The sequence below is a fragment of the Anomaloglossus baeobatrachus genome, chromosome 6, assembly GCF_048569485.1.
Source record: "Anomaloglossus baeobatrachus isolate aAnoBae1 chromosome 6, aAnoBae1.hap1, whole genome shotgun sequence".
Lineage (NCBI taxonomy): Eukaryota > Metazoa > Chordata > Amphibia > Anura > Aromobatidae > Anomaloglossus > Anomaloglossus baeobatrachus.
In genome coordinates, this window is record NC_134358.1 from 4,979,868 (window position 1) to 4,997,957 (window position 18,090).

Below are 18,090 nucleotides of genomic sequence, written 5' to 3' on the forward strand. Positions count from 1 at the left end.
TACTGTATATATATATATATTAGTGCCTGTATATACTGTATATATATATTAGTGTGCTGTATATACTGTATATATATATATATTAGTGCCTGTATATACTGTATATATATATTAGTGTGCTGTATATACTGTATATATATATTAGTGCCTGTATATACTGTATATATATATTAGTGTGCTGTATATACTGTATATATATATTAGTGCCTGTATATACTGTATATATATATATATATATTAGTGTGCTGTATGTACTGTATATATATATATATATTAGTGTACTGTATATATATATTAGTGTGCTGTATGTACAATGACAGTTCACACGGTGCAGTTTGTTGCAAATCTCAGGTGAATGAGGAGATTTCCTCCAGATCCAGAACAATAAGATTACACAGAAGAAGGTTCCGCGCTCGGGACCGGCCGCGTCTTATCATTTGGTTCTTTCTGTTCTGTGATAACAGAAATATAAGTATCTGCAGCAGCAATGTCCGGGAGGTGTCCGGGAGGTGTCCGGGCGGTGGCCGGGAGGTGTCCGGGAGGTGTCCGGGCGGTGGCCGGGAGGTGTCCGGGCGGTGTCCGGGCGGTGTCCGGGCGGTGGCCGGGAGGTGTCCGGGAGGTGGCCGGGAGGTGGCCGGGAGGTGGCCGGGCGGTGGCCGGGAGGTGTCCGGGAGGTGTCCGGGAGGTGTCCGGGCGGTGGCCGTGAGGTGGCCGGGAGGTGGCCGGGCGGTGGCCGGGACGTGTCCGGGACGTGTCCGGGACGTGTCCGGGAGGTGGCCGGGCGGTGGCCGGGAGGTGGCCGGGAGGTGGCCGGGCGGTGGCCGGGAGGTGTCCGGGCGGTGTCCGGGCGGTGTCCGGGAGGTGTCCGGGAGGTGTCCGGGCGGTGTCCGGGAGGTGGCCGGGAGGTGGCCGGGCGGTGGCCGGGAGGTGTCCGGGCGGTGGCCGGGAGGTGTCCGGGAGGTGTCCGGGCGGTGTCCGGGAGGTGTCCGGGAGGTGTCCGGGAGGTGTCCGGGATGTGTCCGGGATGTGTCCGGGAGGTGTCCGGGAGGTGTCCGGGAGGTGTCCGGGATGTGTCCGGGAGGTGTCCGGGAGGTGTCCGGGAGGTGTCCGGGAGGTGTCCGGGCGGTGTCCGGGCGGTGTCCGGGAGGTGTCCGGGAGGTGTCCGGGAGGTGTCCGGGAGCGAGCGCTGAAATCACAAAGGGCTGTATCTAATTTACTAAAAATAAAGAGTAACATGAAAGACGAAAAGACAAATGCAAATCCCCTCAGTATCTGCTGACCGCCCGTCTCCTCCGTCCTCAGTATTCAGTGACCGCCCGTCTCCACCGTCCTCAGTATTCAGTGACCGCCCGTCTCCTCCGTCCTCAGTATTCAGTGACCGCCCGTCTCTTCCGTCCTCAGTATTCAGTGACCGCCCGTCTCCTCCGTCCTCAGTATTCAGTGACCGCCCGTCTCCTCCGTCCTCAGTATTCAGTGACCGCCCGTCTCCTCCGTCCTCAGTATTCAGTGACCGCCCGTCTCCTCCGTCCTCAGTATTCAGTGACCTCCCGTCTCCTCCATCCTCAGTATTCAGTGACCTCCCGTCTCCTCCATCCTCAGTATTCAGTGACCGCCCGTCTCCTCCATCCTCAGTATTCAGTGACCGCCCGTCTCCTCCATCCTCAGTATTCAGTGACCGACCGTCTCCTCCATCCTCAGTATTCAGTGACCTCCCGTCTCCTCCAACCTCAGTATTCAGTGACCTCCCATCTCCTCCCTCCTCAGTATTCAGTGACCGCCCGTCTCCTCCGTCCTCAGTATCCAGTGACCACCCGTCTCCTCCGTCCTCAGTATTCAGTGACCGCCCGTCTCCTCCGTCCTCAGTATTCAGTGACCACCCGTCTCCTCCGTCCTCAGTATTCAGTGACCTCCCGTCTCCTCCATCCTCAGTATTCAGTGACCTCCCGTCTCCTCCCTCCTCAGTATTCAGTGACCGCCCGTCTCCTCCGTCCTCAGTATTCAGTTACCGCCCCAGTCTCCTGCGTCCTCAGTATTCAGTGACCGCCCGTCTCCTCCATCCTCAGTATTCAGTGACCGCCCGTCTCCTCCATCCTCAGTATTCAGTGACTGCCCGTCTCCTCCATCCTCAGTATTCAGTGACCAACCGTCTCCTCCATCCTCAGTATTCAGTGACCGCCCGTCTCCTCCATCCTCAGTATTCAGTGACTGCCCGTCTCCTCCATCCTCAGTATTCAGTGACCAACCGTCTCCTCCATCCTCAGTATTCAGTGACCGCCCGTCTCCTCCATCCTCAGTATTCAGTGACTGCCCGTCTCCTCCATCCTCAGTATTCAGTGACCGCCCGTCTCCTCCATCCTCAGTATTCAGTGACCAACCGTCTCTTCCATCCTCAGTATTCAGTGACCGCCCGTCTCCTCCATCCTCAGTATTCAGTGACTGCCCGTCTCCTCCATCCTCAGTATTCAGTGACCAACCGTCTCCTCCATCCTCAGTATTCAGTGACTGCCCGTCTCCTCCGTCCTCAGTATCCAGTGACCGCCCGTCTCCTCCGTCCTCAGTATTCAGTGACTGCCCGTCTCCTCCATCCTCAGTATTCAGTGACCGCCCGTCTCCTCCGTCCTCAGTATTCAGTGACCGCCCGTCTCCTCCATCCTCAGTATTCAGTGACTTCCCGTCTCCTCCGTCCTCAGTATTCAGTGACTGCCCGTCTCCTCCGTCCTCAGTATCCAGTGACCGCCCGTCACGTCTTCTCGTCACTTGTGTACAGATTATGGAGGAGCCCGGCAGGAGGTTGCCTGATCTGACCCCAGATCTCCTGTGTATGACCCTGTGCGCATCCTTTGGTCTCTTGATCCCAGACAGACGGGATGAGGTGAGATCGGGGCTCTGTGGATCATCACCTTCAGGACTCGTCCTTCTTAGTGACATTAGGCAGATGTTTGGGATCCCTGTTATAACTGAGATCTGGTTGGGTTCAGAATTAGCCAATCACAGTCAGTGCGCGGCCGCCGTCATTTCCAGGGATTCTGATAAATGCCATAAACATTTCACTGATCCAGGATTTTCCTGATGTTTTCTTAGTTGCATTTTACAGCAGAATCCATGGTCCATGAACAGCTGACAACACAGCAAAGGGATCTCAGTGCGGACAGTTACCAGCGGGCAGGAGGGTGCAAGCCATGGCGGAGGCATGAGACGCATCATTACACCCGCACCCCTACACATTGCACTGTGCAAAGAGCATCAAGAAACGGGCGCGATCTCCACAGCACTGACATTACCGAGAACGCGCGCAATCTCCACAGCACTGACATGACCGAGAACGGGCGCAATCTCCACAGCACTGACATTACCGAGAACGCGCGCAATCTCCACAGCACTGACATTACCGAGAACGGGCGCAATCTCCACAGCACTGACATTACCGAGAACTGGCTCAATCTCCACAGCACAGACATTACCGAGAACGGGCGCAATCTCCACAGCACTGACATTACCGAGAACGGGCGCAATCTCCACAGCACTGACATTACCGAGAACTGGCGCAATCTCCACAGCACAGACATTACCGAGAACGGGCGCAATCTCCACAGCACTGACATTACCGAGAACGGGCGCAATCTCCACAGCACTGACATTACCGAGAACGGGCGCAATCTCCACAGCACTGACATGACCGAGAACGGGCGCAATCTCCACAGCACTGACATGACCGAGAACGGGCTCAGTCTCCACAGCACTGACATTACCGAGAACGGCCACAATCTCCACAGCACGGACATGATTGGGAACGGGCGCAATCTCTACAGCACTGACATTACCGAGAACGGGCTCAATCTCCACAGCACTGACATTACCGAGAACGGCCACAATCTCCACAGCACGGACATGACCGAGAACGGGCGCAATCTCCACAGCACTGACATGACCGAGAACGGGCACAATCTCCACAGCACTGACATTACCGAGAACGCGCGCAATCTCCACAGCACTGACATGACCGAGAACGGGCTCAGTCTCCACAGCACTGACATGACCGAGAACGGGCTCAATCTCCACAGCACTGACATTACCGAGAACGGGCTCAATCTCCACAGCACTGACATGACCGAGAACGGGCGCAATCTCCACAGCACTGACATGACCGAGAACGGGCACAATCTCCACAGCACGGACATTACCGAGAACGGGCGCGATCTCCACAGCACGGACATTACCGAGAACGGGCTCAATCTCCACAGCACTGGCATTACCGAGAACGGGCGCGATCTCCACAGCACGGACATTACCTAGAACGGGCGCGATCTCCACAGCACGGACATTACCGAGAACGGGCGCAATCTCCACAGCACGGACATTACCGAGAACGGGCGCAATCTCCACAGCACGGACATGACCAAGAACGGGCGCAATCTCCACAGCACTGACATGACCGGGAACGGGCTCAATCTCCACAGCACTGACATTACCGAGAACGGGCTCAATCTCCACAGCACGGACATTACCGAGAACGGGCGCAATCTCCACAGCACTGACATGACCGAGAACGGGCTCAATCTCCACAGCACTGACATTACCGAGAACGGGCTCAATCTCCACAGCACTGACATGACCTAGAACAGGCGCAATCTCCACAGCATTGACATTACCTAGAACGGGCTCAATCTCCACAGCACTGACATTACCTAGAACGGGCGCAATCTCCACAGCACTGACATGACCGGTAACGGGCGCAATCTCCACAGCACTGACATGACCGAGAACGGGCTCAATCTCCACAGCACTGACATTACCGAGAACGGCCACAATCTCCACAGCACGGACATGACTGGGAACGGGCGCAATCTCCACAGCACTGACATTACCCAGAACGGGCTCAATCTCCACAGCACTGACATTACCGAGAACGGCCACAATCTCCACAGCACGGACATGACCGAGAACGGGCTCAATCTCCACAGCACTGACATTACCGAGAACGGGCTCAATCTCCACAGCACGGACATGACCGAGAACGGGCGCAATCTCCACAGCACTGACATTACCGAGAACGGGCGCAATCTCCACATCACTGACATGAGCGAGAACGGGCGCAATTTCCACAGCACGGACATGACCGAGAACGGGCGCAATCTCCACAGCACTGACATTACCGAGAACGGGCGCAATCTCCACAGCACTGACATTACCCAGAACGGGCGCAATCTCCACAGCACTGACATTACCCAGAACGGGCGCAATCTCCACAGCACTGACATTACCCAGAACGGGCACAATCTCCACAGCACGGACATGACCAAGAACGGGCGCAATCTCCACAGCACGGACATGAGCGAGAACGGGCGCAATCTCCACAGCACGGACATGACCGAGAACGGACGCAATCTCCACAGCACGGACATTACCGAGAACGGGCGCAATCTCCACAGCACTGACATTACCGAGAACGGGCGCAATCTCCACAGCACTGACATTACCTAGAACGGGCGCAATCTCCACAGCACTGACATTACCCAGAACGGGCGCAATCTCCACAGCACTGACATTACCCAGAACGGGCACAATCTCCACAGCACGGACATGACCAAGAACGGGCACAATCTCCACAGCACTGACATTACCGAGAACGGGCGCAATCTCCACAGCACGGACATGACCGAGAACGGACGCAATCTCCACAGCACGGACATGATCGAGAACGGGACGTCCCTCAAATATTGATCAAAAGATAAGAAGAAAATCCAGGAGGCTGCGAAGAGGACAGCAACATTAAAGGAGCTGCAGGAATGTCTGGAAGTACTGCCTGTGTCCTGCATGTGACAACAATCTTCCGTATTCTTCATATGTCCGACGTGTAATAAAACATCCAAGCCCAGATCTGCTTTACCGAAGCATCCATCAAGTCCATGAAAAGCAAAAAACAGGTTATGTCTGAAGAGGCAGAGGGGGGAACTTCCTGAACATAATTCCAAAAGGTGCAAAACCAACACCGCGCATCACCAGAAGATCACCCTCCCCACAGTGAGGCATGGTGGGGGCATGATTGTGCTGAAATTGGGGCTTTAGTTAAGGTGGAGGAATTATGAACAGTTCCAAATATCAATGAATTCTGCAAGAAAACCTTCAGACCGCGGCTAAAAATGACCCTAAAAGTGACCTCTAAACACCAAAAGGACGGCTTCACCAGAAGATTATATAATTGGAATAGCCGAGCCCAAACCCAAGTCCTAAAGAAAATGTGTGCGACCTGAAGAGGGCGCCGTTCACAGGAGACCCCCGCCAACTGACCAATGAGGAGCCGGCAAAGATCGCCAAAATAGATGTGATAGACCCAGGCTGACCGCTGCCAAAAAGTCACAGGGGACTACACCAAAGTATTAGTGTCAGGGTGTGCAGATTTATGCAACCACGTTATTTTACTTCTTTTTATGATTTTATTTTCTGTCTCAGGGTTTGTAGATTAGGAGCGACAGTAAAGGGGAAATGTTCTGAAATTAGTCTACTTATTTTACATGACAATAACTTGCGGTTTTATCAGGGGCGTGTAGACTTTTGTATCTACTGTAGACCGTATGTGGGATCACAGAAAGTTGTCAGGGAAGGATTCTGTTATAGTTATATAGGGAAAGAACAGAGGGGGTCTGTAATATGAGGACCTCATGTGTAGAGTATATTATTTATGGGGGGCCGTCATCAGCGCCCGGATACGTGCGGTCCCGGGGGTCGCCGGCCTCTCTTTAACACGTTCTGTGGCTTGGAGGTGTCAGCACTTACAAATCCCGCCGCACTCCTGGAGTTATTACCTCGCCGGCGACAACACAGCTGCGCGATCGCCGACTCAAGTCACTTATATAATTCCCCCTCCGCCCCTTTAAATCTGTCATGGAGAAGCTTCCTCCCGGGGAACATTACAGCAATAAACCTGCTGCAACGCTACAAAAGACGACAAATGAGCAAAGCCGAAGCCTCGCTCCCCGGAAACACCGCAAAACGCCCCCCGAAACACCAGCACTAATTGTACTGATGCATACATACCACGGCAGCAAAGTCACCTGCGCTACCTGCAGTCCTATGTAACACCACACTGATGTCACCTGCAGTCCTATGTAACCCCACACACAACACACTGATGTCACCTGCAGTCCTATGTAACACCACACTGATGTCACCTGCAGTCCTATGCAACCCCACACGTAACACACTGATGTCACCTGCAGTCCTATGTAACCCCACACTGATGTCACCTGCAGTCCTATGTAACACCACACATAACAGTGATGTCACCTGCAGTCCTATGTAACCCCACACGTAACACAGTGATGTCACCTGCAGTCCTATGTAACACCACACACAACACACTGATGTCACCTGCAGTCCTATGTAACACCACATACATAGGACTGCAGGTGACATCAGTGTGTTGTAACACCACACACAACACACTGATGTCACCTGCAGTCCTATGTAACACCACACACAACACACTGATGTCACCTGCAGTCCTATGTAACACCACACTGATGTCACCTGCAGTCCCATGTAACACCACACGTAACACACTGATGTCACCTGCAGTCCTATGTAACACCACACATAACAGTGATGTCACCTGCAGTCCTATGTAACCCCACATGTAACACAGTGATGTCACCTGCAGTCCTATGTAACCCCACACGTAACACAGTGATGTCACCTGCAGTCCTATGTAACCCCACACGTAACACAGTGATGTCACCTGCAGTCCTATGTAACCCCACATGTAACACAGTGATGTCACCTGCAGTCCTATGTAACCTCACACGTAACAGGGATGTCACGTGCAGTCCTATGTAACCCCACATGTAACACAGTGATGTCACCTGCAGTCCTATGTAACCCCACACGTAACACAGTGATGTCACCTGCAGTCCTATGTAACCCCACACGTAACACAGTGATGTCACCTGCAGTCCTATGTAACCCCACACGTAACACAGTGATGTCACCTGCAGTCCTATGTAACCCCACATGTAACACAGTGATGTCACCTGCAGTCCTATGTAACCCCACACGTAACACAGTGATGTCACCTGCAGTCCTATGTAACCCCACACATAACACAGTGATGTCACCTGCAGTCCTATGTAACACCACAGATAACACAGTGATATCTCTGAGTACAGATAATGTAGTGGATGACACCTGCAGTCCTATGTAACACCACAGATAACACAGTGATATCTCTGAGTACAGATAATGTAGTGGATGACACCTGCAGTCCTATGTAACACCACACATAACACACTGATGTCACCTGCAGTCCTATGTAACCCCACACATAACACAGTGATGTCACCTGCAGTCCTATGTAACACCACAGATAACACAGTGATATCTCTGAGTACAGATAATGTAGTGGATGACACCTGCAGTCCTATGTAACACCACAGATAACACAGTGATATCTCTGAGTACAGATAATGTAGTGGATGACACCTGCAGTCCTATGTAACACCACACATAACACACTGATGTCACCTGCAGTCCTATGTAACACCACACATGACACAGTGATGGTATCTGCAGTCCTATGTAACACCAGATAACACAGGGCTATCTCTCTGAGTACAGATAATGTAGTAGATGTCTCCTGCAGTCCTATGTAACACCACAGATAACACAGTGATATCTCTGAGTACAGATAATGTAGTAGATGTCACCTGCAGTCCTATGTAACACCACAGATAACACAGGGCTATCTCTCTGAGTACAGATAATGTAGTAGATGTCTCCTGCAGTCCTATGTAACACCACAGATAACACAGTGATATCTCTGAGTACAGATAATGTAGTAGATGTCTCCTGCAGTCCTATGTAACACCACAGATAACACAGTGATATCTCTCTGAGTACAGATAATGTAGTAGATGTCACCTGCAGTCCTATGTAACACCACAGATAACACAGTGATATCTCTCTGAGTACAGATAATGTAGTAGATGTCACCTGCAGTCCTATGTAACACCACAGATAACACAGTGATATATCTGAGTACAGATAATGTAGTAGATGTCACCTGCAGTCCTATGTAACACCACAGATAACACAGTGATATCTCTGAGTACAGATAATGTAGTAGATGTCACCTGCAGTCCTATGTAACACCACAGATAACACAGTGATATCTCTGAGTACAGATAATGTAGTAGATGTCACCTGCAGTCCTATGTAACACCACAGATAACACAGTGATATCTCTGAGTACAGATAATGTAGTAGATGTCACCTGCAGTCCTATGTAACACCACAGATAACACAGTGATATCTGAGTACAGATAATGTAGTAGATGTCACCTGCAGTCCTATGTAACACCACAGATAACACAGTGATATCTCTGAGTACAGATAATGTAGTAGATGTCACCTGCAGTCCTATGTAACACCACAGATAACACAGTGATATATCTGAGTACAAATAATGTAGTAGATGTCACCTGCAGTCCTATGTAACACCACAGATAACACAGTGATATCTCTGAGTACAGATAATGTAGTAGATGTCACCTGCAGTCCTATGTAACACCACAGATAACACAGTGATATCTCTGAGTACAGATAATGTAGATGTTACCTGCAGTCCTATGTAACACCACAGATAACACAGTGATATCTGAGTACAGATAATGTAGTAGATGTCACCTGCAGTCCTATGTAACACCACAGATAACACAGTGATATCTCTGAGTACAGATAATGTAGTGATGTCACCTGCAGTCCTATGTAACACCACAGATAACACAGTGATATCTCTCTGAGTACAGATAATGCAGTAGATGTCACCTGCAGTCCTATGTAACACCACAGATAACACAGTGATATCTCTGAGTACAGATAATGTAGATGTTACCTGCAGTCCTATGTAACACCACAGATAACACAGTGATATCTGAGTACAGATAATGTAGTAGATGTCACCTGCAGTCCTATGTAACACCACAGATAACACAGTGATATCTCTGAGTACAGATAATGTAGTGATGTCACCTGCAGTCCTATGTAACACCACAGATAACACAGTGATATCTCTCAGAGTACAGATAATGTAGTAGATGTCACCTGCAGTCCTATGTAACACCACAGATAACAGTGATATATCGGAGTACAGATAATGCAGTAGATGTCACCTGCAGTCCTATGTAACACCACAGATAACACAGTGATATCTCTGAGTACAGATAATGTAGTAGATGTCACCTGCAGTCCTATGTAACACCACAGATAACACAGTGATATCTCTGAGTACAGATAATGTAGTAGATGTCACCTGCAGTCCTATGTAACACCACGGATAACACAGTGATATCTCTGAGTACAGATAATGCAGTAGATGTCACCTGCAGTCCTATGTAACACCACAGATAACACAGTGATATCTGAGTACAGATAATGTAGTAGATGTCACCTGCAGTCCTATGTAACACCACAGATAACACAGTGATATCTCTGAGTACAGATAATGTAGTAGATATCACCTGCAGTCCTATGTAACACCACAGATAATACAGTGATATCTCTGAGTACAGATAATGTAGTAGATGTCACCTGCAGTCCTATGTAACACCACAGATAACACAGTGATATCTCTGAGTACAGATAATGTAGTAGATGTCACCTGCAGTCCTATGTAACACCACAGATAACACAGTGATATCTCTGAGTACAGATAATGTAGTAGATGTCTCCTGCAGTCCTATGTAACACCACAGATAACACAGTGATATCTCTGAGTACAGATAATGTAGTAGATGTCTCCTGCAGTCCTATGTAACACCACAGATAACACAGTGATATCCCTGAGTACAGATAATGTAGTGGATGACACCGGCAGTCCCATGTAACAGCAGCATAGCTGGTCAGATATGACAGTCTCCGCTCTGCTACGTCTGCCCTGTACTGGATATGCGGGGTGTGATCGCGCACAGTATGCCGCACACATCCGTCCCGTTTGTCAGTAACTTCCAGGGTAAACGCTGCTGCAGATCGCGGCTCCTCTCGTCTAATCATTTAGTATAGAGCAGTAATCAATAAGGGGAGGGGGTGGGGGGGTCTATTAACCCCTTCAGCGCCCCCTCATTAAGCCTCCCCCTGCCCCTATTACACACCCCGCTACACATGGAGCTCATTAGTGAAACAGCAAAATCTGACAAAATGCTAAATTAATTTATAAAGGATTGTGACACAAAAGCAGCGAGCAGAAAAGCAAAACCGGGGACCCCGATGCCTCCGGTCCCGAGCTCACGGCTCCTGGGACCATCAGGAAACTTTCTACACATAAAGTTCATGGGAAAATCAGCGCCGGTGATTCCAGGATTAATTACACAGAATGGAAAGAAACAGCTAAATAATTACAAGACTAATCTATGAATTGCGGTAACGCTCCCGCCGGCAGAAAGACCCCGACCACGGGATTGCGGGGGCAACATTCACACTACATCACCACTACGGACAGAAAACTGTGGGGAAAGTTGCAAATATTTTGCTGTAAAAGGTTTTGAAGCGAAAAAGTCGGATAATAAACAACAGCAAAAACCTGCTGGAAAGTGCAGCATTCCCCCGGTGCGGAGTGCCGGGATCCATTCCATTCTACTCTTCATTGTTTATAGCATTATACAATTAAATTCTGCACTAATTACCTCGGGAAGAGCAATAAATCTCTGCGGAAGCTGCGGATCATTCCGGAGACTCATCGGAGGACACCGGCTGAGACGCTGCCGCCACCGCTGCTGACGCGCTTCACTCTTAGCTTTCTGGGAATTGTTTCCATTTAGTTAGGTTTTCCTAAATTTGTTTAAATTGTTCTAATTTTCCAAATGAAGTTAAATTAAAAGTAAAATAAAATTAAAGGAATGAAATTATGAAATGATGAAATGATGAAATGACGAAATGACGCTGGTCAAGAAAACTTACAATAAATGCCCAAATAAGCATAAACTAAAAATAAAAAACACAACAGCAAAGAAGAAATCAAGAAAGAATCCCAAACAATCCAAACAATAAACAATCAAAGATTCAAAACAACCAACAACAAAGATTCCAAACAACCAACAAAGATTCCAAACAACAAAGATTCCAAACAACAAACAAAGATTCCAAACAACAAACAATCAAAGATTCCAAACAACAATCAATAAAAGATTCCAAACAACAAAGATTCCAAACAACAAAGATTCCAAACAACAAACAAAGATTCCAAACAACAAACAAAGATTCCAAACAACAATCAAAGATTCCAAACAACAAACAAAGATTCCAAACAACAAACAAAGATTCCAAACAACAAACAATCAAAGATTCCAAACAACAATCAATAAAAGATTCCAAACAACAATCAATAAAAGATTCCAAACAACAATCAAAGATTCCAAACAACAATCAAAGATTCCAAACAACAATCAATAAAAGATTCCAAACAACAATCAAAGATTCCAAACAACAAACAAAGATTCCAAACAACAAACAAAGATTCCAAACAACAATCCAAGATTCCAAACATTCTCTCCTGTGCGGAAACTCACCCCCGAAATAAAATGTTCTTCACCCCAAGGAAAAAGGAATGGACATGCTGATAAGATGTGGAGACCTGCTACTTCTGATCATTCTTTGTATTATATTTCAAAACAAAAAAAAAGGTGAAAAAAAGAAAATCAAAGTGTATGTAAGATTCTCCGGTTTCCTTTACTCCGGATCGTTTCCACAGTTGAGATCTGTTTTATCGAGAGCAGAATATACAAAAAAAATGGACTTGGTTAAAATTAAATTAAGGGTTTTTTTATTTTTTAAAGATGAAACATTAAAAAACTCCAAGTTGTCAAAACTCAGGCCTCAGAAATGCACAATTCATGGCTCAATATCCATCAGGAATTCTTGAAAAATGTCACAACTTCTCGAGCTGCTGTGCAGGACACTTGTTCTGTTTTTTTGTTACACTTTGACATTAAGCATTGCCTTTTATATTTTATTTTATTTTTTTTTTTTTCATCTTTTTTTTTGTTTGCAGAAATAATTTTCACATTCGCATAAAGGATTTAAATAACATTTTGTTTCCCAAGGGTCATATTTTTTATTATTATTCTTTTTTTTTCTCTTTTTTTTTTTATAAATAAAAGTGGTGCATAGAATAAAAAGCAGCCCCCAATATTTGATGAATATATTACTCTATCCCCCAGCGGGGTCTCTTAGAATGTACGATTATGACTGAACCTTGTAACAGCATAGATCATTTATGTAAATCTCTATAAAACAACCGTATGACGTCTCCCATGGATTCCTCTATATAGTGCATTAAGCTTTCAACTCATCCACGTTAATTGACTTAATCATTTAAATATTATTTGCATGCTAGTTACATACAAACTTTTCTTAAGACTTTTATGTTTTGTTTTTTCTTAACAGAATTTTTTTGATTAGTCATTTAAACCAACAAGCAAAATATAGGCTCAGAAGAGAAGAAAGAAAAAAGGCGTAAAAGAAACTAACTGCTACAATTCTGTACAAGTGGACACCATAAATAATACCGACATAATAATAATAATAATAATAATAATAATAATATACTCTGTCTGGCTCAGGTTCAATATAAATAATAAAATATAACAAGGGCAGAGGAGACGGGATAACATTTCTTCATACGCTCATCACAATTTTTTTTTCTTTTTGGAAGTCTTAAGATTAAATAAATATTAAGTGAATTTTTTGAAAACTTTGTCCCATGTTGCTTTTATAAATATTTTTTATTTGTTTCCCGACTGGCTTTTAAGATATCGAGTCCAAGGAAGGGAGTTAAGACTTTCGAGTGTCTGGATCATTTACAAGATGCAGTTTTCTCAAAGATAAAATCAAACAAAAAAAGAAAAACTAAAAAAAGGTTTGTGAACCCGGGGAGTAAAGAAGCCGAGGAGAAAGAGGAAATGAAGAGAAACGAATGGTACAATCTACATCGCCATGCATCCTTGTCTAGTAGAAAAGGGACCTCACATTGCCATACATGACCTGCATGCAGGATTTTGCTAAAAAGTCTAGTTTTTGTATTAATACCCATAGAAATGGAGTTCCTTCATTGGGGTCTCGTAGAACGGGTCTTCCCCAGTCCTGAAGGGTTGCGCTGGGCTCTTCTTCAGTGACGCCCTATCTCCTGGTATTGCTCTACACGGTTTTGGACTTGGGTCTGACACATAACTTTGACAAAAAATTAAGACTTCAGTTCTGGCTCAAAAAGCAGTCCAGTAATAGAGGGGGCATAATGTACCCCCTCCTCCCTAAAAAAAAAAATGTCATCTCAGTTCCCTCCTATGTACAAGTCTTTGTAAGACGTGAGCGGACACATCGGAGCTCGGAAATCTCTGGAAGACTTCTGTCTGTCCTGGTATAAGGTGGTGGAGTAAATGCAGTGCTGGGTACAGTCGATAAATAAGGAAGAATTTACTGTATTTGGCTACAAGTTCGTTACCTCTATGTACAGGGTGTCTGGACGGTGGAGGGCACAGAGATCACATGAAGAAGTCGGCCGAGCCTTTGCCAGGGTTGGACTGTTGCGGAGACTCTCTGGCGGTGAAGCTTCTGCTGGCCAGCTTCTCGTACTTGTCTTTGTATAGATCCCTCTCCTTGGCAAGCCGGGATACCTCTTGTTTCAGTTGTTCCACTTGGTTCTGGAGCTGGCACTTCTCCGTCTCCAGGATGTGCCTCTGCTGCACCCTCTTGTACCTGCAGGACTGGGCATAGCCCCTGTTCTTTAAGGTCCTTCTCTTCTGCTTGAGACGTATCACTTCTTCTTTGCTGAAGCCCCGCAGCTGCCGGTTGAGTTCTCTGACCGACATGCTGACCAGCTGCTCATCGGAGAACCTTTCTTCCAGCCGTAGGTGGTGGTGGTTGTGGTTGTGCAGGTGATGATGGACCTGGTGATGGTGACTGGATGGTGCCATCTCATCCCCTGGGTAGTGCTGACCCCTGAAGCCATCGTAGCCTTGGTGGTGATGGTGGTGGGGGTTTCCTATCAAAGCCTCCACGGCATCTTCAGGAGTCAAGTTGAGGGCTTCAGGGTTGATGTGGTGCTGATAATTAGACATCCAGTACAGGTCCTCCAGTTGGGGCTTATTGGCAGCGTTGGGGTTGCTCGGGTTCACGTTGGGCTGTGCTCCAGGGCTTGGGGCGCAGAAGCTGGGTGAGGAGGGCACCGAAGAACAAGGGGTGCTGATTGGAGTAGAAGACAATGATCCGGGTGGCAGCCTGTGGCAGAACCTCTCAGCTTCTGGGGGTTCCTTCTTGACCTCAAATTTCATCAGATCGAAATCGTTGACGTACTCAATGGCGAGAGGGCTGTTGGGCAACTCTGCGCTCATAGCCAGATCAGAGGCCATCTCAGTCCATATAAGAGTTGTCACTGTCACTGCTTACAATTTAGGAGCTCCACGCCCCCTGGATGGTGTGTCTGTACCCAACAGCCTGAAGTAGGATGAGCCTTCTTGTGGGATCTGTCAGCAGCTAGCTAATACACTCTAGTCACAGCCCCCAGCCCCTCCACGCTGATAGGGGGTGCAATGAAATTAGGGGTTCTGCAAAGTCCTGGTAACGAAATTAGGGGTGCGGCAGGATCCCAACAATGAGATGAGGGTGCTGCAAAGTCCAGATGACCAGAGGAGGGCTGCTGCAAGTCCGGATGATAGAGGAGGGCTGCTGCAAGTCCAGATGATAGAGGAGGGCTGCTGCAAGTCCAGATGATAGAGGAGGGCTGCTGCAAGTCCAGATGATAGAGGAGGGCTACTGCAAGTCCGGATGATAGAGGAGGGCTGCTGCAAGTCCGGATGATAGAGGAGGGCTGCTGCAAGTCCGGATGATAGAGGAGGGCTGCTGCAAGTCCGGATGATAGAGGAGGGCTGCTGCAAGTCTGGATGATAGAGGAGGGCTGCTGCAAGTCCGGATGATAGAGGAGGGCTGCTGCAAGTCCGGATGATAGAGGAGGGCTGCTGCAAGTCCGGATGATAGAGGGCTGCTGCAAGTCCGGATGATAGAGGAGGGCTGCTGCAAGTCCGGATGATAGAGGAGGGCTGCTGCAAGTCCAGATGATAGAGGAGGGCTGCTGCAGGGTCTTCAGTGGTTAAAGCTGGATGTGGAGTCTCCGCTCTGCTGCATGCTTTGCTCTGGTAGTAGGGGCTCCAGGCTGTCGGAGGAGAGTGCTGCAGGTTCTTTCTTGCTTAGGAAAGTTGCTTGTTCCGAAGTTTGCAGAGCAGCGTGTTTCTGTTCATGCGGTCCCTCAGCTGCATGCTCTGCTGTGCTGCATGCTCTGCCACCTCTCTTGCACGCTCTGCAGCATGCTTTGCTCTCCCAGGACTGCGTACACTGACGGCATTTGCCGGCTGCTTTGCCTCCCTGGCCCCTGGTAGCTGTTTGCAGGGTCGCAGCCTGCTCTTCTACTGAGGGCTCATAGGAGCACTCTGCCCTTTAACAAGGCAACATGCCTGGCCACGCCCTCTTAGGTGTGGGGATCCCAGGCCTGGCCAATCATATCCCCCCATAGCACTCCATATTTACATATCTGTGTAGCAGGGGCTGTCAATCTCCCGGAGGGAACAGCTGGAAGGAGAAAAGAAGAGCAGAAGCCCTCTAGTGGCCGCACAGGGGTACTGCGCCAGCACAGGTAGGAACATTGGATCATCAGAATTAGAACTTGTATTTAGCACCACAATGCTTCCAAGTTCAGCGTAGAAGCAGACACAGCATTGGTGCAACATGTGCAGCTGTATGGGGGTCCACGAAGTATGGGACCCTCCACCACCACCAAAGCAGCTTCTATCACACACACACAGAGGAGCACTATAATGACCTGAACTGCACAGGACACATGTATAATAAGAACAATGAGGGCCCTGCCCGCAGGAGCTTACACTCTATGAGGCATCACCCAGCAGAGGAGTCATAGTATAGACAGCGCCGGCATCGGCCACAGTACAGGCAACCACACTCACAGTCAGGGGCGTACATAGAAATAACGGGGACCCACAGCAAAAGATCTAATTCCCGCACCCCCTCCCCCCAACAAGGAGCCTGCAGAAAGTATCATGTATCTCTGTATACAGGGAGCTCCCCCTAGTGGTGGCTGCAGACAGGATCTTATCATGTATCTCTGTATACAGGGAGCTCCCCCTAGTGGTGGCTGCAGACAGGATCTTATCATGTATCTCTGTATACAGGGAGCTCCCCCTAGTGGTGGCTGCAGACAGGATCTTATCATGTATCTCTGTATACAGGGAGCTCCCCCTAGTGGTGGCTGCAGACAGGATATCATGTGTCTCTGTATACAGGGAGCTCCCCCAAGTGGTGGCTGCAGGCAGGATCTTATCATGTATCTCTGTATACAGGGAGCTCCCCCTAGTGATGACTGCAGACATATTATCATGTATCTCTGTATACAGGGAGCTCCCCCTAGTGGTGGCTGCAGACAGAATGTTATCATGTATCTCTGTATACAGGGAGCTCCCCCTAGTGGTGGCTGCAGACAGGAGCTTATCATGTATCTCTGTATACAGGGAGCTCCCCCTAGTGGTGGCTGCAGACATAATATTATCATGTATCTCTGAATACAGGGAGCTCCCTCTTGTCGTGGCTGCAGACAGGATCTTATCATGTATCTCTGTATACAGGGAGCTCCCCCTAGTGGTGGCTGCAGACAGGATCTTATCATGTATCTCTGTATACAGGGAGCTCCCCCTAGTGGTGGCTGCAGACAGGATCTTATCATGTATCTCTGTATACAGGGAGCTCCCCCTAGTGGTGGCTGCAGACAGGATATTATCATGTATCTCTGTATACAGGGACCTCCCCTTAGTGGTGGCTGCAGACAGGATCTTATCATGTATCGCTGTCTACAGGAAGCTCCCCCTAGTGGTGGCTGCAGACAGGATTCTATCATGTATCTCTGTATACAGGGAGCTCCCCTAGTGGTGGCTGCAGACAGGATCTTATCATGTGTCTCTGTATACAGGGAGCTCCCCCTAGTGGTGGCTGCAGACAGGATCTTATCATGTATCTCTGTATACAGGGAGCTCCCCCTAGTGGTGG

The 18,090-nt window shown here is 48.3% G+C and overlaps 1 protein-coding gene across 1 annotated transcript; it reads right to left on the minus strand.

The window, feature by feature from the left end:
- Nucleotides 1–12,806: 12,806 nt before the first annotated feature.
- Nucleotides 12,807–16,434, minus strand: MAFA (MAF bZIP transcription factor A). The gene has a single exon (XM_075352671.1). The coding sequence runs from the start codon at nt 15,390–15,392 to the stop codon at nt 14,526–14,528; it is 867 nt and encodes a 288-aa protein (XP_075208786.1). The 5' UTR covers nt 15,393–16,434; the 3' UTR covers nt 12,807–14,525.
- Nucleotides 16,435–18,090: the final 1,656 nt, after the last annotated feature.

Bases quoted from the DNA above. Each gene is read 5' to 3' on its own strand.
- MAFA (XM_075352671.1), bottom strand. From the start codon at position 15,392: ATGGCCTCTGATCTGGCTATGAGCGCAGAGTTGCCCAACAGCCCTCTC.